Source organism: Diceros bicornis, chromosome X (genome assembly GCF_020826845.1).
Source record: "Diceros bicornis minor isolate mBicDic1 chromosome X, mDicBic1.mat.cur, whole genome shotgun sequence".
Lineage (NCBI taxonomy): Eukaryota > Metazoa > Chordata > Mammalia > Perissodactyla > Rhinocerotidae > Diceros > Diceros bicornis.
In genome coordinates, this window is record NC_080781.1 from 20,769,886 (window position 1) to 20,797,134 (window position 27,249).

The window sequence follows — 27,249 nt, forward strand, 5'->3', positions numbered from 1 at the left end:
CTATTTTTATGTTAATTTATTAGATCTATTTTTGCTAGATTGGACAATGACATTAATCCATTAAAAATGTATTAGAAATATAAACCTAGAAACATTATTTAACAATGTTTAAATGTTTTACCACCTGAAAATAATGAGATTCTACACCATATTAGTAGATAGATGGGCTCAGACCCTTCTTCAGATAGCTTAATTGGAAGCTTTTCCAAAATGCACAATCTCATGATTATAGTTTTGGGAAAATGTTGGGTGGAACCCCTTCAGCCCCACACCCCAGCTTGAAGGGCAGCCAAGTGAAGTTGGGAATACTGTGGATATTAAAGGAGACATGTATTGGAAAGGTTGTTGTGGGATGGCCAGAATTGATTAGTGGTCTCTAAACTCCCAGTATACTCTGTGAAGAAGTTTTCATGGGTCTTTAGTAAAATAGAGGGAAAAAGTAGTATAATGTAGTGAGTTTTTCACAAAGGTAAATGTATTCAATGTAAAGAGTTTCTTTTTTGGAGAGCATGTTTTTTTCTTTTATGAAATGCTTGTGTTGGCAAATTTGTAAGTTTTTTTTTTTTTTTGGTGAGGAAGATTCCTCCTGAGCTAACATCTGTTGCCAATCTTCCTCTTTTTTTACTTGAGTAAGATTAGCCCTGGGCTAACATCTGTGCCAGTTTTCCTCTATTTTGTATGTGGGTCGCCACCTCAGCATGGCTGATGAGTGGTGTAGGTCTGCGCCTGCAGTTGGAGTGTGCTGAACTTAACCACTACGTCACGGGGCTGGCCCCTGTTTTGTTTTTTTAACGTCTTCATTTGACAAAAGTTAGCAACCTTGTCAAGTTCCACTTATTTTAAATTGTGGAAAAAATTTAAAAATCAAGAAGTCCAGTAGTCTGGGGGTATTGTTGGATCAGGCTATTATTTGTGAAGTACCCTAAATTCCCTATCCAAGTAAAATGACCTAGCAAAATTCCATTAGAATCTAACTGATATTTTTTAGCTGAGCTAGTTGTAGAAAACATAACCATCAACTTCCACTTTAGGAGATTCTTAATAAGAGCGGATCTTTTGAATACCTGATTTATATTCAGTAATCCAAGTGGAAACCTTTTGTGTGAAGATGGGGTTTTTTTTATATGTAAGACACTTGTAATTCTTAAATGTGTGTTTGTTTTTAGTCTAGTCTCTTATTTATAGGTTCTTAGACCATGATTTGAGATTAGTTTATACAATCCTTGGAATTTCTTTCTGTGGTAAATACATAAACAATGAAGTCTACCAGGGATTATATAGGAAAATAAGTAATGTTTTTGATAGGTACTCTAATTCATATGCTATAAAATGTGTCCAGATGCCCAAGCCTGTCCCTATGGAGGGACATTTCTGCACTTGATAGTGCTCAGCACTTAAAATTTTGCTTCATTCACACGCTTATTTCTAGAATGAGCTCCCAAAAGACTTTGTACAATTATTACTGCGAAACCTGGAATCAGGAATTTCATTGCCGCATTTAGTTTTGAAATGAATGGTTTCTTTTATCCCTAAGAAATCTTACTCTGCTTGAACAAGGAGCCAAGGTATAGTACTTGAGAATAAAGAGTAAGTGACTGGTATGTTTTTATCTAACAGAATGTGAAGGTTGAGGTTGCTGCAACAGAAAGAACACTGCTAGGTTTTTTCCTTGCAAAAGTTCACAAAATTGATCCTGATATCATTGTGGTGAGTAGATGTTTGATCATGTCGTGGGGAAGCTCTTCATTCCTTAGTTCTTTTCAGTGTGACTTGAATGGTACTTTGTGAGCAGCAAAGACTCTTTTCAGAGTGAAATGACCCTATGAACTGATGGGAATTGCTATACTTTCTACTAACCGAAAGGGGAAAAGATCCTAGCCCACTGCAAGATAGTTTTTTTTTTTCTTTGCAATAGAAAAGCAACTCATGAGTTATAGTTGAAGTTTAGGATACTCCAGTTATTTACACTTAGAGCAGCCCATGAGTAAGTAAACTCATATCAACTATTGGTATCTCAAATTTTGGCTTAGTGGCCTAGCTGTGTAGTGGTCATAGGAGGTGATTCCATTGGTTTGGTGCCAATCCCCAAACCATAAGTTTTTTACTTTTATGAGCTCGGTGGGTCTCTATGACATATTCCTTTGAGAGCTCAGGGTTAGGAATCGTTTTTTCTCTTGACGATCGAGTATGCTCCCACTAGACGGCGGGAGAGCTAATAATTCATTGAGTTGTCTTTGCCCCAGTTTTTAAGGGTCATAAAGCAATGTTTTGCTTTTGTTTCCTCTGGCCTTTCTTAGTTTGTAGGCTCCTTGATAGGAGTGCTTCCTTTTGTCTTTTTTCTGGGTTAACGGATCAGTCAAATTGTGCTTTTGTTTTTTTGGAGGAAGGTAGGATATAAATGCCTATATTTTAAATGTGATATTGGTAATTTGGTTATATTGAGGCCTTGCAAAAATGTTTGCCATGTATTTCTCCACGTTCATTTTGCTCTTGGACACCCTTCTTGGTGATGGTTATAGCTAAAACCGAGGGCCTGTGGGTTGTTACCAGTATCTCTGCACCCGCTTCCCTTTAGATATTTCAGGACCCATCTTGAAAGTACCAGGAAGATTCTGTCCACAGTGTCCTACTGTGGTGCTCTGGCTCAACACTAGGCCCTCACCCAGCCTCCACTAGCAGTCTCTCTCTTGGGCCCCAAGGAGATGTCGTGGTTCCTAGGGTACCTGTCCTGCCTTGAGGTGTTAGAGCCACGTCTGTGTGAGAAATCCAAACTGATATAAGAGCGAATCCTAACATGGGTTTGAGTCCTTAATCCCAGGCATGATAATTTGGAAATGTGACCTCCCCATGTCTTCTGGGTTTCTTAATATAATAGAGAAGATGGCCATAGATATATAGTGGTATATATTTTTAATTAAAATTAATAGCAAGGAAATCTGTTTATTGATCTGATTTATTTTAAACTTCATCTAGTTTTTAAATAAACATGGGCATTGAATCATATTATTCACCTGATGGAGATTATCATTATAGACATGGAAAATTTGGTTGCATTTTTGAGATATTTTCTACTTGGTATAATTTTGTTTCCTTGTTTTTAACAAGTTTCTTATTTGAACTATCGAGTGGTATTATATGTTTTGTTGCGTGTTGGTTAAGAGCCTAAGTCAGTAGTATTTGAACTCGGTTCTTTAAGAAGAAACTAGATGCAGTTCCTGAGTTTTCTAAGTCTGTGTAAACTGTCACACAACACAAGCGTGTTCTCAGTTTTTAAGTGAAATGGAATTGTTTGAATACAGCTTTTACTGATTACATAAAAAGTATGGGACATTAAAATTTACATTTGCCTCCGAGACTGTGAGACATGAGCTGCAAATTAAAAGACATCATGTGAACCTTGCATCAATTAGGATGAAATAAAGTTTATTCAAGCAATCTGCTTAGCAGCCTTGTTAATGTCAAGGCTAATGAATGCTGCTGATGAATAAATTCCTGAAGAAGAAAGGACCCCAATCGGAGGTAAGCTCATGATGCCTTCAATTAGACACCAGAAAAAGAAAGGGCAAAGAAATTCTATGCATATGAAGGTAAATCATCTAATTTGCGTTTGTTATAATGTTATTGGCTGCCTTCTTTTTCTGACTAGGGTCATAATATTTATGGGTTTGAACTGGAAGTGCTACTGCAGAGAATTAATATGTGCAAAGTTCCTCACTGGTCCAAGATAGGTCGACTGAAGCGATCCAACATGCCAAAGCTTGGGGTAATAATAATTTTCAAAATCTTACTTCTTTATTTGCTTTCTTTATGTGCAGTAGCTACCAGGGAATGCACTGTGCTTCTTTGACTAAGAATTGGTTGTCTTGTTATAGGACATTTTGACTTGGTCACTAAACATCTTTTCATTTGAGTACAGCATTTTATTGGTAAAAGCCAATGGTAATTTTTAAAATCAGCTGTTAGAATCTAGAGACAGCACATGAATGTTACCTCCACTTTGGCATTACCACAGCACTAGCCCTTAAAGCAGAGTTGCAGGGTTCAGAAATCACTGAGTGTTATCATTCAGGAAAGAGATGGGAAGAAGAATGGGAGGGAGCTGACATTGAATATAGAAGAAGACAGTGGGCTGAGTGCCTTCTGTGTAGTTATCTTTCACAGCAACTCCAGTTTTATTGTACATTCTCACAGGGGTAACAACTTGTTCAAGATCGTAGAGTTAGTAAGGGGAAGAACTGAGACTTTGAACCTTGGCCTGTCTGACTCTTCTAAAGCCTGTATCCTTTTCATTCTACCTGCTTGCTTCACTTAGGGATGTTTCGGTGGTTTTTGTATGGAGTGCCTTCATTTCCTAAACCTGATACTGCTCAGTGCTTGAAATCTTATTTTACCTAAAGCTTGTAAATAAAATGGGCTTGTTGCCTCATCAGAGAACGTAGGAATCTGTACATTTTATAATGCTCTCCAGAGAAATCTGTTGCTACAGATTGGAGTTAGGGCCATTGCTCTTGCTTCTTTTCCTATTTATATCTTTAAGGTGATAGAGTCATTATTAACACTTCATCCAAACACTTGCTTTGCTAACTGCTTTCTCCCTTCAAGGTTTTCTTTATATGGCATCTTCTCAGTGAGATCTACTCTGAGCACCCTATTTAAGATACAGCCCCCTAAATTCCTTGTTTCCCTCACCCTGTTCTACCATTTCTCTTTCCCATATACTTATAACCTCCTAAAATGATGTGGTTTCTTGTTTATAATGCCTGTCTTTTATTGTATATTTCAAGGGAGATCAGGAATCTTTTTTCTTTTGCTTAAAGCTGTCTCCAGAGTGCCTAGAATAGTGTCATTCAAAAATGTTTGATTGACGGCTGAATGAATGGATGAATGGAAGAATGAGAGTTTCCTCATTGTAATTTTTGGGTTAGCCTCAAAGCAAGTTAAAACGAAATGTTCTCAGTGTCTTTTCTTCCATGGGATTTGCTTTTTGTCCTCCCCTTGTAGGGCAGGAGTGGATTTGGTGAAAGAAATGCTACCTGTGGCCGAATGATCTGTGATGTGGAAATTTCGGCAAAGGAATTGATTCGTTGTAAAAGCTACCATTTGTCTGAACTTGTTCAACAGATTCTGAAAACTGAAAGGGTTGTAATCCCAATGGAAAATGTACAAAATATGTACAGGTATGATCCTGGATGCTTCAGAATTTGTCTTAAAATTAGCAACAGCACGATGCAAGTGTCATCCTTAGGCTGGAGGGATAGGAGTGTGTGGTGTGTGGTGCTACAGAGGGAAAAATTGTGTTCAAGTCAGCACCACTATCTCCATTACTTTAATAATTTGAACTATTTTGCCTCTTGAATTATTCTAATTTGATCACTTTATCTCCATCTCCCTCACTTATCTTAACACGGTCTTGATGTTTTCTGAGAGCAGGTTGGAAATTGATGTGATCTTTAGGTTTCTACCCTGAATTCATTAATTCAGGAATTAGTGTAAATATTTTGGAAGTATAAAAACTGAGAAATCATTAAGTTATTTAGAGATACTGCTTAATTATTTCTTTCTTTCCAGCTTTATTGAGGTAAAATTGACAAAAATGGTATATTTTTAAGATGTACAACTCCATGTTTGATATACATATACATTGTGAAGTAATCACCACAGTCAAACTAATTAACATATCCATCACGTCACATAGTTACTATTTGTTTTCTTTCTTTGTGGTGAGAACACTTCAGATTTACTCTCTTAGCAAACTTCAAGTATACAATATTGTTTCCTGTAGTCACATTGCTGCACCTTAGATCTCCAGAATTGATTCATTTTGTGTAATTGAAACTTTGATTATTTCTTAAATAAGATTTCTTTTACCCCTCTGGCCACTTCTCATTCTTTCTGACTGTGCTCCCTTTAAGTGATCTCATCAAGTCTCCGGAATTTCAATACTAAGTGGATACTGGTGCCTCCCATCTGCATATCTGCAGCTTAAACCTCTCCCCTGAATTCCAGACTCATGTTCTACTTGATGTCTAATTTGAACCTCCAGCTTAACTTTTTCAAAAACTGAGCTCCTGATCTTCTCCGCTAGGTTCCTCTTGTAGTCTTTCCTTAAGTAATGGCAACTCTTATTTTTCCAGTACTGCTGGAAACCTCCAAAGTCATCCTCGGCCCCAAAGCTCTGAGGCATCTATGATTCCTCTCTCTGATATCCTACGTTCCATCCATCAGGAAATCCTGTCAGCTCTATCGTCAAAATATGTCTAGATCTGACTTCTTCTTTTCCCCTCCATTGGACCCACCCTGCCAAGCCACCGTCCTTTTCCCCCTGGATTTCTGGCTCTTATATTAGCCTCCTCACTGGTCTCCTTGCTTTTGCCCTTGACCCTTTTGCTATCTGTTCTCAACTGAGGAACTAGAGTTATTCTGCTAAAGTTAAGTCAGATATGACACTCTGCTCAAAATCTTCCAGTGACTTTCTGTTTCATTCAGAGTAAAAACCAAAGTCCTTATTTTGACTTACAAGGTCCTATCAGTGTGTCTCTCTGCCGTTAACTCTGTCCTTATTTTCTACTGCTCTCTCCATCATTCTGTCTGTTCCAGCCATTGGTCTCCTTCCTGGTCCTGGAACTGCCAGATTTGCACTCAGCTCAGGGCCTTTGAATGTGCTGTTCTGTCTGCCTGGAATGCTCTTCCCTGAGATATCCATCCACAAGGATTGCCCCCTCACCTCTTCCAGGTCTTTGTTCTCAGTGCACTCTTCCCCGGTTCCCTAACTAAAATTTCAGTCTCTGCTCCTGACACTTAGTATTCCTTTTGCTTCTTAATTTTTTCTCCTTGACACTTAGCATTATGTAACATACCATATATTTAATTTTTTATTTATACTCTGTCTCCCCCATGAGGACATAAGCCCCATGAGGACAGGAATTTTTGTCTTGGTCACAGCCGGCATGGCACGTAGTAGGCATGTAATATATACTTACTGGATGGAATGAATGAAAGGATTTAGGTGGTTTTCAGGTTGTAGTTAACACATAAGTTCACTTCATCTTTGTGGGATTTTTTTTGTGTTTTGGAGAAGGACATTGGGATCAACGGTATGAATGAATTCCTAGTTACATACTGACCTTATTTTAAATTGTTTCCAAAGCTGAGATGCAGTTGCTCTGAAGTTACTTATACCCCCAATTTTTTGTAATATTTTATGAAGTTCTGATTATAGTCATTGTTTCTTTTAATTACTTGATTCTGTTTCATTCTTACTTTGCTGTACAGTGAATCTTCTCATCTGTTGTACCTGTTGGAACACACCTGGAAAGATGCCAGGTTCATTTTGCAGATCATGTGTGAGCTAAATGTTCTTCCATTAGCATTGCAGATCACTAACATCGCTGGGAACATTATGGTAAATTTAACTTAGAAAGGGGGAGAAAGCATTTCCTGTTGGATTCAGTGTTTGCTTGGGGTAGTTGTTATATGATAATGAGTCTAAATGCATGCTTATAAAATGAGTAACTTGTATTCTGGAAGCTGGGCTTCTTTTGTAAAATGAAGAACTGGTTGGGAGAAGGGGAGGAAAGCCAGGTGCAGTATGCTGAAATTTGAGTGGATATAAAGATCATCTCTAACATCTGGATGTGTCTGATTTGTGGAGTGGTCCATTTGGGAGTAAAGAAATAGCCCAAGTTGTCAATATTTTAAGCTCTGTTTGTCTCCTTTTAACTATAATGCTTAGAGAAAATGCTAGAAATAATTTAGTACCTTTGTTTTTTTAAGCAGCCCTTCTTATGAGGAATGATTTTGAAGGAGGTGCTATGATTAAATCTGCCAACTCAAAGTTGCTTTTGTTTGTTGTGGTTTTAAGCTCAAATTTAAAAAGGAAATTCTATTTAATAGTCTAGGACGCTGATGGGTGGACGATCTGAGCGTAACGAGTTCTTGTTGCTTCATGCATTTTATGAAAACAACTATATTGTGCCTGACAAGCAGATTTTCAGAAAGCCTCAGCAAAAACTGGTGGGTCCAAAATTGTATAGTGTTTTGCCTTTTCTTATCCCTCCCCCCTTTTATTACCTACATATCTTTTTTTTGCTGTGATAACATCTGCTTCCAAAATATTCAATCCCCTGTATACTGTAGAAACCATGCCAAGTTTGTTCTGTTGTATTTGTTTGGTCATTTCCTTCTCCACTTTTCTCTGTACAGGTAAAAATTATTCGTGAAAAATGAAATTTTTGAGGGAGGTATTAGGCCTCCCTGGTGGGTGAGCCTACATGGAAAGTGTTTTGCCGCCTTAGCCCTATCCAAAGTTAGATGCCAGTTAAACCTTTTATTTACTTAAACCCATGAACCTTTATTTTTGTGTTGCATTGTTGCATTTTTTTGTACTAGTAGGATTAAGGTCACCAAAATCAGGTTTTTGAAGTGGCCTTCATCACATTGGAGCTAAACTTAGCTACTATTTTATCAACACTGATAGTACTTGATTCAGAGTGGGAATTTCATGTTAAAATGATTCAGGTTCTTGTGTTTGCTTGTTTTATGCACATTATCAAAATTTGTGTAGGGGATATTAACTTAGAGGAATTTATTTGACTTCTGCTTAGGTATTGAATGTTGGCCATTGATAAACTACTTGGGAATGGATTTTCAGTATATGAACATACTTGTTTTAAGGTGTCCATATTAATAATGAGAATAATGATAATACCTATATGAAATATTTTGTATTTTTACTTCACGAATGTTAGGGTAGTGAATTTAAGAGCACTCTTGGACAGTCTCAAATTTTACGTAATATGAAGAGTTGTATTTTTAGCATCCATTAATTTAAAAATAAGTTTCTATGAATTCAGAAACATTTTAAGGTAGGATTTGCATATTTATTAACTCAGAGATAGAGTATTTGTTTCAGTAACTACCATGCTTGGCATTCATTTGGATTCATGAACATATTACAATAACTGTCTTTCCCCACAGGTAGGACTACTAACTAAAAGTAAAGAATGTTTGTTAGAACTGTGACTGCAGTTGGAAAAGGGGGAATCATAAAACTTCGTAATTAATTAGTTACCAGCTGGTGAAGTTATCTTTCCATTTGATTATTAGGGAGATGAAGATGAAGACATTGATGGAGATACCAATAAATACAAGAAAGGACGGAAGAAAGCAGCTTATGCTGGAGGCTTGGTGTTGGAGCCCAAAGTTGGTGAGGCTGGCCAGTGGGTTGGTTTGCCACGTGTGTTAAGGAATTTCTTAATACAGAGCTAGGCTTGAGAAACTAGGAGACCTGAAGTGTATTTTGTAGGTTAGCAAATAGGTCTCATGGTGACCTTATTTTTTATCTTATATTCATGTGAAAATCTTGTTTGCCAGTCACCTGACATGGAATTAATATGAATTTTTTTGCTGTGTTCCAAGAAAGCTTTATTTATGGACATTGCAATTTAAGTTTTGTGTAATTTTCATGTATCATGAAGTGTTCTGTTTTTGATTTTTTTCAACCATTTAAAAGATGTAAAAACTATTCTCAGCTCGTGCGTGATACAAAAAGAGGGGGTAGGCTGGATTTGGTCTGCACATAGTTTGCCAACCCCTGGCCCAGTATATGGCTATTTGTCTTGTGGTAGGAGCACCTCTGTCTTCTCTCATCCACCCTTGGAGGGTGGGCTCCACCTCTGCCCCACATGCCAGGACCAGTTCATTTGGACAGCAAAGTTAAAGAAAGTACAGACAGTAACCACCAAATTGAACTTGAACAGGAGACTAACTTTTCCCTGTCGTGAATGACAGATGTTTCGTCATACACAGAGCTAGAATCTTTTTTTTTAACCATCTTAACCATTTTTAAGTGTACAGTTGAGTACTGTTAACTGTATTCACACTGTTGTACAGGAATTAATGTGAATTTTATCAAGTAACTTGAACTCTGAGTAAGAGACATTTTTGACAAAAGCAATTTTATTATTAGTTGTAATGAAACAGATTAGTGGTCCTTTGGCGTTAGATAGATCTGGGCTGAAATTCTGCTGTGGGATCTTGGGCTGCTTGTTTAACCTCTGTAAGCCTCAGTTTCCTCTTCTTTAAAATGGAGATAAGAAGAACATCTACCACACAGAGATTTAAGGAATAAAGATGATTTTATAGTGCCTTATTTTAAAGATGATTTTATTCCTTTATAGGAATAAAAGTGTTTAGTACAGTGCCTGACACAGAGTAAGCTATCAGTATGTTTGCTGTTGTTATTATTGTCTTAATAGTGGACATTTATTTTTATTCAGTTTCTTCTCAAGGTGAAGATAACTCTTTATAAATGTCCTAGAGAAGTATAGTAGCTTTCTGTTCACCCTTTGCAAGTAAAAAGGGTGGATCGTTCCACTACTGACATTTATATATACATCTCTTGTCTGATTTTAGCACAGTTTGTGTACAGGTAAATGGGCTGCACATTTTATTCTTTGAGGGTGTGATTGTAAAAGATACATATATAACCACTCATTGGCATAAATCACTAGACATTTTGGGGGTGGGGGCGGGGGTGAGAGTGGTAGAGTAGGTGAGAGGGAATGCTTGCTTGAAGGAGAATTTAACCACATTTTTTGAAATGGATATGAGACCTGTCAAAAGTAATTGATATAGGAAGGTGTTTGCCCATAATAATGGTGTGCTTTGGGGACTGCTGGGGAAAGGACTGGATGTAGCTGGTTTCAAAGGCAAGACAGGATCTTCATTTGTGACCTGAGTTTTCACTCTAATCCAAATCATTTTTGTGGAGCGTTAGTCAACTCCTTTTTTCCTTTTGTCTACCTCACAGCTCTGGATAGTATATAGTTTCTAATAGACTTTGTACTATAGTACTTCTAATGTGATATTTGGACAAATCTTTTTTTCTTTAGACTTTTTATGACATTATATGGCTTTTTTATTTCAGGTTTTTATGATAAGTTCATTTTGCTTCTGGACTTCAACAGTTTATATCCTTCCATCATTCAGGAATTCAACATTTGTTTTACAACAGTGCAAAGAGTTGCTTCAGAGACACAGAGAGTTACAGAGGTTTGTATTCGCCTAGGGGCTCTTGAAATTGAGATTAAAAGTAGTGCTTAAAGAAGGAAGAGAACCAAAGGGGTTAGCATTCTAGTTTTTCCTTTTAAAAGATACATTATGTCCTTTCTTAGTTGTCAAAAAAGGAGGAGGTTTGATTAGAAGGAGACTCAGACTGGTTCAGTATCTTTTTTACTTAACAGCTTTATTGAGATATAATTCACGTACCATACAGTTTACCCATTTAAAGTGTACAATTTAATGGCTGTTAGTGTAATCATAGAGTTTGCAACCTTCACCACAGTCAATTTTAGGACATTTTCATTACTCCCCAAAGAAATCCCTACCTTTTAGCTATAACCGTCCTCAATTCCTCCATCCCTCCCAAATCTAGGCACCACTAATATTTCTGTCTCTATAGATTTGTGTATTTTGGACATTTTATATAAATGGAATCATGTGTGACCTTTTGTGTCTGGCTTATTTCACTTAGCATACTGTTTTCAAGATTCATCCATGTTTTAGCATGTATTAGTACTTCAGTCCTTTTTACTGCTGAATAATATTCCATTGTATGGCTATATATCACATTTTGTTTATTTTAGAGTCATATTGTCAATTTATGCAAAAATGCTCACTGGGGTTTTGATAGAGATTGTATTGGATCTGTAAATCAATTTGGGGAGTATTGCCATCTTAACAATACTCTTCCAGTCCATGAAAATAGAGTCTTTCCATTTATTTAGGTCTTTAATTTCTTTCAACGATGTTTTCTAGTTTTCAGTGTACAAGTCTTACACTTCTTTTATTAAATTTATTCTTAAATATTTCATTCTTTTTGATGCTGTTCTAAATAGAATTGTTTTCTATAATTTAATTTTTGGATTGTTCATTGCTAGTGTATAGAAATATAACTAATTTTTGTACATTGATCTTATATCCTGCAACCTTGCTGAACTCATTTATTAGTTCTAATAGTTTTGTGGATTTCTTTAGATTTTCTGTATACAAGATCATGTCATTTGTGAATAGAGATAGTTTTAATTCTTCCTTTCCGATCTGGATGCCTTATATTTCTTTTTCTTGCCTAATTGCCCTGACTAGAACCTCCAGTACGATGTTGAATAGAAGTGGCAGGAGCGGATATCCTTGTCTTATTCCTGATCTTATGGGGAAAGTATCCAGTCTTTTACCATTAAGTATGATGTTAGCTGTGGATTTTCCATAGATGGGCTTTATCAGGTTGGGGAATTACCCTTCTGTTCCTAGTTTGTTGAGTGTTTTTATCATGAAAGGGTGTTGGATTTTTGTCAAATACTTTTTCTGCATCTATTAAGATGATCATGTGGTTTTTGTCATTTATTCCTTTAATATGGTGTATTACATTGATTTTTGTATGTTGAACCAGCCTGCGTTTCTGGGATAAATCCCACTTGGTTTTGGTGTTTGGTGTATAATCCATTTTATATATTGCTAGATTTGATTTACTAGTATTTTGTTGAGGAATTTTGTGTCTGTATTTGATTACTAATTCAATCTCTTGTTATAGATCTATTCAGATTTTCTATTTCTTCTTGAGTCAGTTTTGGTAGTTTGTATCTTTCTAGGGATTCATCCATTTCATGTAGGTTATCTAATTTGTTGCCATAAAATTGTCCATAATATTCCCTTATAATCATTTTCATTTCTTTAAGGTCCGTAGTAGTGTCCTTCTTTTATTCCTGATTTTAGTAATTTGAGTCTTCTTTTTTTCTTTGACAGTATAGCTAAAAGTTTGTCACTTTTGTTGATCTTTTCAAAGAAGTAACTTTGGTTTCCTTGATTTTCTCTATTGCTTTTCTGTTCTCTGTTTCATTTATTTTCACTCTATCTAATCTTTATTACTTCCTTCTTTCTGCTTTCTTTGGTTTGGTTTAGTTTGCTCTTCTTTTTCTAGTTTCTTAAGGTGGAAGATTAGGTTATTGATTTGAGATCTTCTCTTTTAATATAGGTGTTTACAACTATAAATTTCCTTACAAGCACTGCTTTAGCTTCATCCCATACATTTTGGTATGTCCCACATGGCTTTTTATAGTCAGTCCCCTCTCCTATCAGTCAACCGTTGATCTGACTTCTATCACTATAGCTTAATTTTGCGTGTTCTAGAACTTCATATACATGGAGTGATACAGTATGTACTCTTTTGTGTCTGGCTTTTTTGTTCAACATAGTGTTATTGAGATTCCTCCATGTTGTTGCATTATTAGTAGTTCTTTCCTTTTTATTGCTGAGAAGATTCCACATTTTGTTTATTTATTCTCCTGAGATGAGCATTTGGAGTGTTTTCATTTTTTGGCTATTATGAATAAAGCTGCTGTGAACATTATCTTTTTGTGGACGTGTGCTTTCATTTTTGAGGTGTAAATACCTAGGGAGTGAATTTGCTGGTTTGCATGGGAAGTGTATATTTAACTTGATAAGAAACTGTCAAATTGTTTTCCTAAGTAGTTGTACTATTTTACACTCCCACCAGCCATGTATGCGACTTGTTCCCCATCATCTCCAACACTTGCTATTTTAGCCATGAAAGCATTTCTTAATGATTCTGCTCACTAACCAGCCTTTTTAAAAGAATCTTTTGGAATTATCTCGCATGGATTTTAATCTAACTAGTGATCATTCAGTCAACAGTTTTATGTAGGGCTTAATAACTTAATGTGTGGTTCTTCATATATAAAACTTATACTATTGACTGTCAGTGGGGAATTTGATTACAGTTGGTTCTCCAGCAGTAAAAGATAAATTAACATATTATCTCTGTATGTTGTTTTTCTCTGCTTCTTTGTACACATGGCAGAAGATGTCTGTTTGCCCTCTAGCTCGTGTACTTACATGTCTTTTAGTTCCAACCACATGCTTGGGAGCTGTTTTTCAGTTCCAATTCTGTATTCCCAGAAGAGAGAATCTTATAGTCGTGCCTAGATTGGTGAGCACGCCTGGTCCTATCAAGTATGAAAACAGGAGTGAGTTCACAGAGTGCAAATATGACTGCTAAGGATGGGCCTTTCTGTGGGAATAGGGGATAATTTTACAGAGAAGGTACAGTCGTCCCTCGGTATACGCAGGGGATTGGTTCCAGGACGCTCCTCAGATACCAGAATCTGCGGGTGCTCAAGTCCCTTAGTTGGCCCTCTGTATCTGTGCATTTCACATCTGCAGATTCAACCAACTGCAGATCTGAAGCATAGTACAGTCTCCACAGTTGATTGAATCCGTGAATGTGGAACCCACGGATATGGAGGGCCGACTGTATTGGGTAGACATCCCCAAAAGGTAGTAACTGCATTCAGTTAATAATATTCTTTGGGCTCTGTCCTGCTACTGTGTCAGCATTGTGATAATTATCATTACTCGGCACCCCATCCACCGCCACCATTTTGTTTATTTGAGCTTTCCAGTTTGGATCCTGGATATATAATAGAATCATTTCAGAGTTGGAAGGGACCTTAGAGGTCATCTAAGAAATATTATACATGTAGCAATTTATAGGTTCTATATCATTTTCCTGTGCAGTACCTCATTTGGTCTTCAGAACAGCTAGTGCCACACAGCTAGTGGTGGTTGAGCTGGGCATGGATTGTAAATTTCCTCACCCTAAATCCTTTCACTTATCTGACCTCCATAGTTGCTGTAAATAAATTGTAATGTGTACCAAGATCTCTTTAGTTGGTTTACTGTCATCATCTGCTATATTGGAAAACAATAGGTCCCTGTTACTATTGTAAGATGGTTCATTTGAAGATATTGATCTTTATAAAATCAGATAACTTTGTAAAGGCTGGGTTATCAAATGGCATTGACTTGACATACTTTAAGCCAAGAGGTTTATTTTTAATTCTGAACCTTTGAAAGGGCAAACGTGCCTGGCTTTTCTTTGCAGCCTGTTAATAGAATTAATGGAGGCTAGAGAAAAATGGTCTAATGCTTTCCTTGCTTTTTTCTGCTGTAAATTTTAATATAAGAAGACTGCTGGTTGCTTTGTGTTGCTATTCTACTGATTGCAAAGCAATTTATAGATGAAAGGTACCACATAAATGCTAAGGAATATATATGTATTATTTTTTTAGAAATGTCATGGCCTATTTAAATATGTGCTCCAAATTCCTAAAAGAAATTTGCTGATTTAGAATTTAGACTTTTATTTTTTAGTCTAAAACATTTACAATGATTGCTATGATTCTATATAGTTTGAAAAATTCTATACCATTTTGTTTGGTAGTACACATGACTTAAAACAGTAGTTTAGCTGCTTTTTTTTTTTAATCCTAGAGGTTTCTCTTAGTGTTTTTATTTTAAAAGCAATTTCCCCAAACATGTTGCTCCCCAATTGTTGAAGAGAGGAGAGGAGCATGTGTAAAAATTCCTCCCTTTAAGTGATATCTACATTTGTCAATAACTAGAGGGGTGGGAGATACTGAGAATGACGGGCTCATAGAACTGGGAGAAGAGAGGGCAGTATTGACTTGTTCTGCAACGATCTCAGCGCTTTTTTCTACCACCCGTGCATTGCTGATCTTTGCTTATATAAGAAAGTAGATTTTCAAGATGCGATCATGAGGTAAATCTCCCACAAGATATTATTTTAGAAATTTATTTCACGAAAGTTTGATTTGTCTGAAATTTCTGTTGTGTGTTCATCAGGATGGAGAACAAGAACAGATCCCTGAGCTGCCAGATCCAAGCTTAGAAATGGGCATTTTGCCCAGAGAGATCCGGAAACTGGTAGAGCGGAGAAAACAAGTCAAACAGCTAATGAAACAGCAAGATTTAAATCCAGACCTTGTTCTTCAGGTATATCTTTTCACTAAGAGACATCTGAGTGACAGTCTCAGCTTTTAGAATTTGATTATTTAGGAGTGATTTAAACAAGATGCTGTGGGCAAATACATGTGCTTATTTTAAGTTTATGGGTAGGAAACCATTCAAAAACACTAGAATGCCTCAGAATGGAAGGCATCTCTATCTGCAAAGCTGTATCTGAGCAAGATCCTTCTGACTTCTGGGAGTGTTGGAGTCTGTGTTTACTTGCTTCTAGGAGGTCAGGGAATCATGGATCTGGGAGGGCAGGTAGAGTGTGTTAAGAGTTTTTTCAGAGGTATTGAGAGTTTCTCCTTCTCATTGGTGATCTAGAGAGGCATCTAATGTAACGTTTAAGCATCTGCAAATATTGTTGTTTGTCTTTTGTCCTTGTGTGGCCTCCAGTATGACATCCGACAGAAGGCTTTGAAGCTCACGGCAAACAGTATGTACGGCTGCCTGGGATTTTCATACAGCAGATTTTATGCGAAACCACTGGCTGCTTTGGTGACATACAAAGGAAGGGAGGTAAATGGCATAACATTCACATTTCTGAAAATGAGAGTATTTTTAACTATACGTGTTATAGTGTGGGAGAGCCAACTTTGTTGCCTAGCTGTTAGTTATACAGCTTCAAATACTCCTTTCTTAGGGCAAATTTGAGACAGATAGGCTTTTATATAAGGATTCATTCATTCATCCATGAAGTGTGTGTGTATTTATTGAGCATCTATTATGTGGCAGGCATTGTTCTAGGCTCTGGGGATAGAGTGATGAGCAAGTAGTGAAAGATCCCTGCATCATGAGGCTCACATTCTACTTAGGGTAGGGGGTGTAGAGGGGCATGCATTGGGGACTTGGGGCAGGGAGAGAGTAGTTTGGGAAAACAGCCTGTAAATATAAGTGAATAAACAAATACAAAAAATAACTAAGAGAATACGATAGAAGTAAATGTTGTGCAGATAATTAAAACAGGGTGGTGGGCTAGAGAATGTTAAGATGGCTTGTTTAGATTGGTCAGAGAAGGCTTCTTTAGGAGGCAACATGAATGAGACCTAAGTGTCATAAGGGAGCTAGTTTTTTTGCTGATGTGTTAGGTTGGAGTGTGAGGGAAAGGAAGAAATCAAGGAGGATGCCTCCATTTTTGTCTTATAGCTGGTTAGCTAGTGGAGCCATTTACTAAGATGGAGAAATCTGGGAGAGAGGGATTAAGAGTTCTATCTTGGCTGTGTTACCTTTGAGGTTTGTAATAGATCTCTAGGCATATTAAGTAGGCAGTTGGATGTAAAAGTCCACGATTCCAGGAATATATCAGGACTGGAGTTATGGATTGAGAGTTATTGGCTTTGGAAAGATGGGCCAGATACCAAACAGATTTGAGGTGCTGTCACTTTGTAAACATGAACTTCACCTGCTTTAGCACCACGTGCATGGGTTTTTCTTAATTTGTAAAAGAATAGTTACCTTAAATATTAATTCCATTTAACTCCAGTAAACTATTGATTCCTGTCCGTGGATTTAAGACTACTCAGTATTAAGGAGGTAGTTGGTGGTTATGGGCAGAATGCTCGTATTGGGGGTCTTGACTCAGAATACTCTAGAGCAGGAGTTGGCAAACTACAGCCCGTGGGCCAAATCCAGCCTGCCATCTATTTTTGTAGATAAAGTTTTTTTGGATCACAGCCACGCTCTCGTTTATGTATCATCTGTGGTTGCTTTTGCGTTACAACAGCAGAATTGAATAGTCAAAATCAAGACTTACATGGCCTGCAAAGCCTAAAATATTTAATCTCTGGCCCTTTTCAGAAAAAAATGGCTGATCCCTGCTTCAGAGTCTAGAGCAGTGCAGTCCAATAGAACTTTGAGATGATGAAAATGTTCTCCATCTGCACTCTCCAACACAATAGCTGCTAGCCTCAAGTGGCTAGGGAGCATGTGCCAGCTAGCTGAGGAACTAAATTTTGAGTTTTATTTAATTATAGTTAAAGTAAATTTAACTTTAAGTAGCCACATGTGGCTAGTGGCTACTATAGTGGACAGCACACGTTTAGCTGGCGTGAAACAGGATGTTCAGAACTGCTCTTCTGTTGGCAGCCCTATCTTGGCTTAGGGTGCTGTGAGGAAGGGCAAACCGTGTATTGGACACCAGCGACATGTGAGAAGCTTTCGGAGACATTATTTCATTAAAACCTCACAAGAGGGCCGGCCCCGTGGCTTAGCGGTTAAGTGCGCGCGCTCCGCTGCTGGTGGCCCAGGTTCGGATCCCGGGCACGCACCGACGCACCGCTTCTCCGGCCATGCTGAGGCCGCCTCCCACATACAGCAACTAGAAGGATGTGCAACTATGACATACAACTATCTACTGGGGCTTTGGGGGGGGGGCACCTCACAAGAATCCATTGATATAGATAGTATTGTTCCCATTTTACAGATGAGGAAGCTGAACTCAAAGAGGTGAAGTATACCAAGTGACTATTTTGAATTAGAATCCATATCTTGCAGATTGTAAGGCTTTTACTACACAGGGGTTGTCTGCCCCAGCTCAGAATATCTTTCATGACTGTGCTTCTGCTTTATATTCTACCTCTTATTCCTGAAAGAACGTCTTTTTCAATACTCATCTCAAGACACAGGCCTTTTTTACATAAAAAGATATAGGTGTTTTAGGGGCTAGTTGAAGTGAGGGTAGGATGTTTTCAGTTTCTTAGGCTAAGTTTACTTCAAAATTATTTAAATTTTATTTCTGTATGTGTATCCAGTGGCTTCTGATAGAATACCATCTTATTTTTGTGTTAGGAAATACACTCACTATGCCCCAACTGGGTGATAATAGATGGGTTGACTATTGAGATTGGATCAAGGTTACTCTTAAGTTTCTCACGAGAGGCAATAGTTGACAATTTACTCCCTTGGAGAGTGCCTCTTGCTGTTGGGAAATCCCTGTTGTTACATTTTCTGCATTGGCTCAGAAATCCACAAGCTTAAAAGGGCACTGTTGATAATGATAAGCCCCAAATTTGTCCAATGATCTCCCCCACTCCCCTAATCCATTGTACTTTAAGGGCAATATCTTCGGTTAGCTAGATTTTTAATAGGGAGTTTAAATTCAGTTTTTATTTTTCTGTTGTATAAAATATAGCAGTAACAAATCTTAATAAACTATTAAAAAACCCCTGCTCTCGCCACTAAAAACGAATGTCAGACAAATCTAGAAACAATCATATGTGATTTAAATTCTTGGTTTCTACTTTCCCCTTTGCTCCTTCCCACAAATAATAAATACAACTGTGGAAAGTGGGCCTTTAAAGTAATGTGAGGTTAATGAGAAATAATAATTACACACTTGCTCCCTAGAAATCTTATTCTAGAAGAAGATTCAAAGCCACTTACAGAAATTATTTCCTAAAATAAAAGTGATTGTTAAAGTGTTGGTGATAATTATTAGCACTGGCAAATGGAAACATCCTCTGTGATGATCTGTCTTTGGGTTTACTAGCGTTTTCCATATATGCTTTTAGGCCTTTGTGATTTCAAGCAGCTCTTGGTTATTAAAGAGGTGGGAGGAGTGAAGTGTAAAATGAGAGTTAGTTTGCTGAGATTTTGGAATACCTTTGTAACTTATCACACTGGTCTTTTTTGTAATAGGATAGAGGGGACAAAATAATATAGTAACCTGAAGATCCTAGAAGTTGTTTGCTTTTAAAGTCCTTGTGGGATAAATTGGATTAAGGTTCAAGTGGAAATTAATGAGAAGGAAACCTGGTAGCATGTCATCTGAAAAGATTATAAAATTTTGCATTTGAATATGGATTAATACACAGTCTGGGGAGGCCTTAAGCCCCCCTCCCTTTTTATTTTTAAGTCTATTTTGTGTGTGCTTAGTTTTGTTGGAATCATGCAGGTTTGGCTCTGGTGACCTAATAATGTCTGTAATCAAATGTATTATGGCTGCTAGAGTACTCAGAGTAATTACTAATTGTACTTTTAAAAACAGGTTTATAATAAAAATGCTAATGGTTGTGTCAAATGGACGTCAATATTGTCTTTTCCCAGGTGTGATCTTTCACACTTAAACTCTTCTATGATTTTTAATTGCTCGGTGGTAGAGGAATTAGTTAATGGTTAGGGAATTGTATGAGGGACCTCATAGCGTGCAAGTTATTTAAAAATGATGAAGTTAGTGTTTCCAGAGAAGTAATATGGAAACTGAGTTTACAGATGCTCAAAAGTGAATCTATATAAATACCATCTGTATTTGTATTTGTTCTCAATGTATGTGGAGAGAGACATAAAAAAGATACTGGGCAAGTTGATAGCTCTAATTGGACATATATTTTAAATCACCAAGAAAACGGATTCGGTTGTCAAGTGACTGTTGTGGTAATTGAAGTGATTGTTCACTAGATGGCGATAGACACCCTGAGATCATTAATCAATTAAGGGTTTTATTCTGTGAACAATGGTGAACGCCATTTAGTGACACAAATCTGTCCACATTTTTCACTTTTTAAAATTTTGAAATTATTAAAGAAAGGCTAACGGTGGACCAAAGGATTGTAATAGTCTAATCTATTTCGTGTTTAAAATAATTATAGGTTTTGAATTGTAAGTTTTATTGATAAGAACAATCATTTAATGTATGATAGCAAGCTAATTCTTCTATCAAATAGCTAAATTCACACTTCTGGCCATGGGGCTACAGTACAAGACTCCCTCAGTCACAGTATCAGGCTAATCTAAAGAGAACTGAAATGATTTTGATCTATAATTTAGCCTCTTTGCATTTGTTGGGGTTTTTTGGAGGGATTTTAAACTTACTCTATACTTATAAGCATACTCATTGCATAATCCTTAGTGTAATGGTAATATTTGTCTTTATGGAATAATTAGTACTTATTGACATTGGTATTGTTTTATTTCTGTACCCTTTTGTTTCTGTGCCCTTGAGAAAACAATTTTTGGTCTGGATTTCTGATTGCATTTTGAAGTGAATGTATGCTCTAATGTTTGGGTGTAGAGCCCAGGCGTTTTCAGTTTCTCACCTAGTAGGCTAAAATGAGTCTTTGCCAGCCTGCTTGCCAGCCAGTTGTAGACTGCCTAGCTTTCAGTTGTATTCGGAGCTGAAATTTGTGCTTTTAGAAAATGTATCCAAATCATTTCATGCAAACATTGCAGTCTGGGCAAGCCTTCCTGGGAGTCTCTTGGCGGGGAGCTAACACGTGTCAGGAGCCCTTCGGAATGGCCCCTGGATGGAGGGCTATACTTTTGTTAATGTCAGTGGTGAAAGATAATGAGTGACTATGGAGAATTTTATAATTAAGTGCTAAGGGAGACTTTCATCTTTATCTGGAAATAAGCAAAAACTTCACTTTTCCAATCTTTTTTCTTAAAAAGCCTAGTTTTTTTAAAAAAAAATAAATGCAGTAAAATATTATAGAGACAACTAAAGACCCTTTCCTCCCCACCTTCTCTCATGTCTTTTTTTTTTTTTGTGAGGAAGATCAGCCCTGAGCTAACATCCATGCTAATCCTCCTCTTTTTGCTGAGGAAGACCGGCTCTGAGCTAACATCTATTGCCAATCCTCCTCCTTTTTTTCCCCAAAGCCCCAGTAGATAGTTGTATGTCATAGTTGCACATCCTTCTAGTTGCTGTATGTGGGACGTGGCCTCAGCGTGGCCGGAGAAGCGGTGCGTCGGTGCGCGCCCGGGATCCGAGCCTGGGCCGCCAGTAGCGGAGCACACGCACTTAACCGCTAAACCACGGGGCCGGCCCCTCATTTCTTTCTCTTCTTCCTCAGAAGTAACCGCTCTCTCGGGGCTGGATTTGTCCTTTTTGCCCATGGTTTTTTGCTTTTACAACAAACACGTGGACCTATACATGTGGTACATTAAAAGTTGTTACCATTTATGTGTCATGGTACATATTTTTTTTGCAATTTGCCAAAAAAAAAGTAAAGGAAAAACCCTACTCTGTATACCATTTTTTAAGTATATCCATGTGGATACATTTTTAGATTTGATTTATTCATGTTACCTATTTATAACATTTCAGTGAATAAGTATAGCACAGTGTATTTTTTATTCTCCCATTGTCCATGTTTTTAGGTTTCCAAGTTTTCACTTGTTTTAGTTTTTTGCTATTACAAACAGTGCTACAGTAGACAGTGCCACATGTACAAGAGTTTCTCTAGTGTATTAGTAGGAGTGGAGTTTGCACATTCCACGAGCAGTATATGACATTTTATTGATAAAAGCAATAATTTAATTTATCATAGCAAGCTAATTCTTTCATATAGCTAAATTCATATTGATGGCCATAGGGCTACAAAACATGATTCCCCCAGTCATAGATCAGAGGTTAATCTAAAGAGAATTGGAATTGTTTTTTTTTTTTTTTTTGCTGGGGAAGATTTGCCCTGAGCTAACATCTGTTGCCAGTCTTCCTCCTTTTTTGCTGAGGAAGATTCGCCCTGAGCTAATGTCTGTGGCCAGTCTTCCTCTATTTTGTATGTGAGCCGCATCACAGCATGGCCACTGATGAGTAGTGTAGGTCTGTGCCTGGGAACCAAACCTGGGCCACCGAAGTGGAGCATGCTGAACTTAACTAGGCCACCAGGGCTGGCCCTGGAAATGATTTTGACATACAATTTTGCCTCTTTGAATTTGTTGTCTATTTTTCTATTGAGAGGTTTTAAACTTACTTTACACTTTGTAAACATACTAGTTGCATAATTCTTAGTGTTCTACATCCTTGTCAGCACTTGTTATTATCAGAATTTTTAATTTTTGCCAGTCCCGTGAGTGTGAAATGGTATCTCATTGTGATTTTAATTTGCTTTTCCCTAAGTATTAAAGTTGAGCATCTTTTCATTTGTTTTAACTCTTCAGTTTTCTTGTATAAATTGCCTATATACACGTATACGTCCTATTTCATTGGGTTGTTATGTCTCTTAGTATTTCTTAGATATTCAAAGGCTAATCCTTGTTTGGTCATTTGTGTTGCAAATATCTTTTAGTCTGTGGCTTATCCTTTAACTTTATTTGTGGTCTTTCATTGTGCAGAAGTTTTTTATTTTCATTTTTTATTTTATTTATTTATTTATTTTTTGGTGAGGAAGATCACCCCTGAGCTAACATCCGACGCCAATTCTCCTCTTGTGGAGGATTGTTGAACCTGTTGAACTCCTTGTGGAGTTGTTGAACCTTTTCCTCTATTCTAGAGGTTAAAAAACTATGACCTACAGGCTAACTCCTGTCCACTGCCTGTTCTTTGTAAATAAAATTTTATTGGGACAAAGCCACACCCATTTGTCTATGGCTGCATTTATGCTATGCTACAACGGCAGAATTGATTAGTGGCCACAGAGACTGACTGACCTGCAAAGCCTGAAATGTGTACTTTCTGGCCCTGTACCGAAAAAGTTCGTGGATCTCTGGTCTAAAAGAGTCTTGTGTAGTAGAAAAGTCACTCTCATTTCTAACAGTATCAGTCATAGTAGGTGAAAATAGAGGAAATTACACTAAAGCTAGTAAGAAGGAAGGAAAACAATCTTCTGGACATCTAAAAAATACAGATTTTGAAGTTTTACTTATAGATTCTCATATGAGAACTTCTCTCAACCCAACTAGAGCAAAGGGAATCCTCTGAAGTTGTGTGCAACATTTTGCGTGTGCGTCCCTATGTGTACTTTTTGGGGGGAGAGGGCGAATACATGTAAGAGATTCTTAAAGGGGACTGTGATGCAAAAATGATAAGGAACTGCTGGTTCTTATATTTCATTTCTGCCCTCTTCTGTAGGTTGAGGGGAAACTTGAGCCTTAAAAATGTATGCTTTTGTCACCTAAAACATGGCAGTGTGAAGAATTTTCTTGCCAGACCAAACCCATGGAAACTGTGTGGGTGGTAGGAGGGAAGAGTTCTAATTCTGTCTTCAGAATTTTAATAGCCACCATTAAGACTACTTTTAACTTCAGCTGACCTACTAACATTTTGATTTTTTTTTAATATAAGAAGAGAATTTCTTTTAAGGCTGAAATGAAGACTTACTATATTTTGGCAGAATATATTTTATGTTAAAAAAAAGCAATATCCTTTTTCACTGATCACAGATTACATATCACTTTTGAAGTTGTTTACATTATAAAATTCTAAGCCAGAGAAACTTTTTATTTCCTTTTTATTGTGTTTCAGAGATGTTTGGGTTCTAAATTCTTTGCAGTTATTCTAAACTGATAACACATGCTATTCAGCTTTATTAAGTGACATCTACTAATTCAGAATTTGTGGTAATTCAGATGGAATGAGTTGAAATTCTTCATAGTACAAATTAATAGTTATTTTAGAGCCTAGGTTCTTTTCATATACCTTTAAATTCTATAGAAATACCTATTTCCAATCAAGTAAGTGGCATCTTAACTGCAGATCATTTATATTGATGGTTTTTTTTTTTTTTTTTTTGCTGAGGAAGATTCATCCTGAGCTAACATCTGTTGCCAATCTTCCTCTTTTTGCTTGAGGAAGATTTGCCCTGAGCTAATGTCTGTGCCAGTCTTCCTTTATTTTGTATGTGAGTCGCCACCACAGCATGGCTGACGAGTGGTGTAGGTCCACGCCTGGGAACCGAACCCCGGGCTGCTGAAGCAGAGCACGCCAAACTTAACTGCTAGGCCACAGGGCCAGCCCCTATATTGATGAATTTTACTAAAGAACGTCTACATTTGCTTGTGTGTTTGTATCCTTTCTGAAAATTGATGAAAGTAGTGTTGGTAAATATAAAGATAAGAGGAAGCACTAATTTGGAAATACGCCATGGAAGACCAGTCCAAATTATGACTTAGACATTCAATAATTTGAGAGAAATGTGATGACAAAAAATTTCAAGCATATAGAATAATTCAGGCTTTATTAACACAATGTGGCATCTGTAGAGATAAGTAAGTGGGTTACACTTAGGCCTGCTTTCAATTATTGTATATACTTGAAAACTCGGACATAATATTTCTTTCAAAATGCCAGAATTTTAGACTTTTAAAAATAAATTCAAAATGACCTTATCCTTCTTTCTTAATAGTCAGAAACTAGCACCTCCAAGACGCCTGGACATCCACCTCTGTGTGCTCTTTCGGGTTTTGGGCATGGAAAGATATAAGCTTAGGAGGACCCAAGGCAATTGATGTTAGAGGTAGCTGGGAAGAGAGAGGCTAGGTCAATTCCTGCCTGTAAAACGGGCTGGAGTCTGTGAGCGTCAGAGAAGAGAGCTTCAACAAGGAGATATTTATGTGCTTTCTTGTTTATCCATTTGCATTTGCTGAAGTTTTGGGATCTTTGTCTTCCCTCAGCTTTGGGCAATCCAGGGAAGTGCCCATTTGCCCTGATAATACAAGTCTGTGTCAAGAAGGAGCATCCCGCACCCCTCCCCACACACGTTGTATCACCAGGTATAAGCGGCAATAGCAGGTGGTCCTGGGGCTGTGGACTGGCCTCCCGCATCTTTCAGAATCTCCTTAGCACTAATCTTAAAAGTGCCAGGGTTTTTTTCGTTAAGGAAGGTGGAATTTCCTTATTCTCAATCTAAATTAGTGCCTTTTTTTAACCCACATATTGGATGTTTTACTACTAGAATCGAAATGGGTCTGCATAAACTAGTATGAATGCTTAAAATTTTTCTCTTTATTACAAAAAATGGAAGAAAAGAAAAGCCTGCAGCCTCAGATTGTTTCTCTGTTCTCCAATTGCCACTTCCGTTCAGTTTGTCGGGGATCACGTTTGTTCCCCCCAGCGTCTAGCCCTGTGCCCCACAGAGTGGATATGCTTGTTTTCCATAACTCTGGAATCATGCTGGCCTAGTAGTTTCCACAGTTATAAATGGGTGGATGTGGAGGAGATGTATTTTTTAAAAGAGGATCTTGATATTTAAGCCTATTTTGTGTTTGTAAGAATGGCCTGGATACTCAGAACAAGAAAAAGGATATTTTGTACATTTTTACTAGACACTCTCATTTGAGAAGGCAAGGATGGTATTTTTGCCTCAATATTTTGCCTATTTAATTACTGAAATCTCTGGGAATGTGGCTAAAGATGAGGAGATAAATACTATCAGACTGACTCTGTGTCGATGCCCCCGATCTCTGCTAAGACAGATTAAGTTTCATTATTCTGACTCGAATAACATAAACTGAGTCCTGGAAATCTCTTCCTTTCTTCCCAGCCCTCACCAGAATGACTTTCTGTTAACCCAACTCATCCCTCTTTTTACATATGTGAACATTTTATATAAACCTGTTTTGGTATATGTTTCTTTTTCACAAGCCGCGTGTTGACAGGTGTTCTAAAGCTCCTTGCTTTGGCAATGAACCAAGATGACAGAGCAGTAATGATTTCGAAAGTGCCATTTCCTCCTTGTTAAGAGACAAAAAGAAAAGTGTGAAGTTATTAGCCATTATTCACCAGTGGCATAGAAATTGGCATAAGGTTTAATTGTCTGGTTCTATAGTCAGTCGACATAGGTAATTTCCTGGATAATACTACTCTTAAGGAAAGGGGAAAATATCATATAACTTTACTTTTTTTCTCCCACATCCTTTTTTGCCCTCTTTTCACAAATTGCAGATATAGATGAATTGAAGAGAAAGGATCACTAGAAAACCAAAATATTGACCTTTTCTCTGGTATCTCCTTTCCTCATCTGCCTAGGTAATAGATTATGGGTGACATGGTTGCTCTTGGCAGCCATGCAGGTTTCCCATCCCCCAAATGGATCAGCTGCCCCAGCTTTTGAATCTGAGGGTGTACAAGACGTCACCACACTGTCTCCTTCCTTTCGTTGTGCTGGGCACATTTATCACTAATTGGAAGAACCTGCTTTCGGCAGCCCGCACCGTCTGGTGGCTTGAGCATACTCTTCACAACAGTACAGTGAGGCTCTTTAAAGAGAGCTCCATCTCAAGTTTAAAAACAAAACAAGCTGGTTGGGTTTATTATGACTCATGACTGGTTAACTGAGGGAAGACTAATAGAATTAGTGCCTTCTGTTTGTGTTCCATCATTTCAGTAGGCAGCGTGAGCCTGTGTCAGTTTGCCATATCATAAATACTGTGTTAAATTACAGTGAGCTGAGTTTGGTAAGTTGTGGGAGTTTTGGAAGGCGGGAAGAAGAATGGCTTTATGTATGTGTGTATGTGTTAAGAAGCTGTTTGATTTTAAGCCAGGGATTCCTGAGCCCTGCAGTCATCGTTTTAGAGATCTTGTACCTACTTTGAAATTCAGTGCCAGTGTCGGGTTGTACAGCTGTCCTTGTTTCCTTTTTATTATTAATTTTTGTGGTGGAACTGGTTTGTGTCCCTTTGAAACTTGAATGTATTAGAGTCTCAAAA

General features: G+C 37.5%; 1 protein-coding gene and 1 non-coding gene across 6 annotated transcripts in view; both read left to right on the plus strand.

The window, feature by feature from the left end:
- The window catches only part of POLA1 (DNA polymerase alpha 1, catalytic subunit), a 281,703-nt gene that overhangs the window by 36,383 nt on the left and 218,071 nt on the right, over nucleotides 1–27,249 (plus strand). For all 5 annotated transcript variants that reach the window (XR_009217466.1, XM_058535594.1, XM_058535595.1 and 2 more), the window contains exons 18-26: nucleotides 1,618–1,707; nucleotides 3,647–3,763; nucleotides 5,002–5,177; nucleotides 7,273–7,402; nucleotides 7,894–8,013; nucleotides 9,106–9,205; nucleotides 10,928–11,052; nucleotides 15,721–15,870; nucleotides 16,282–16,404. Coding sequence is in view for 4 of the 5 variants with exons in the window: in XM_058535594.1 (XP_058391577.1) it covers nucleotides 1,618–1,707; nucleotides 3,647–3,763; nucleotides 5,002–5,177; nucleotides 7,273–7,402; nucleotides 7,894–8,013; nucleotides 9,106–9,205; nucleotides 10,928–11,052; nucleotides 15,721–15,870; nucleotides 16,282–16,404 (1,131 nt within the window). In the remaining variant the exon portion in view is untranslated. The remainder of the gene's footprint in view (nucleotides 1–1,617; nucleotides 1,708–3,646; nucleotides 3,764–5,001; nucleotides 5,178–7,272; nucleotides 7,403–7,893; nucleotides 8,014–9,105; nucleotides 9,206–10,927; nucleotides 11,053–15,720; nucleotides 15,871–16,281; nucleotides 16,405–27,249) is intronic.
- LOC131401548 (small Cajal body-specific RNA 24) lies at nucleotides 10,257–10,386 on the plus strand. The gene has a single exon (XR_009217741.1). It is a non-coding gene; the product is annotated as a small Cajal body-specific RNA 24 (non-coding RNA).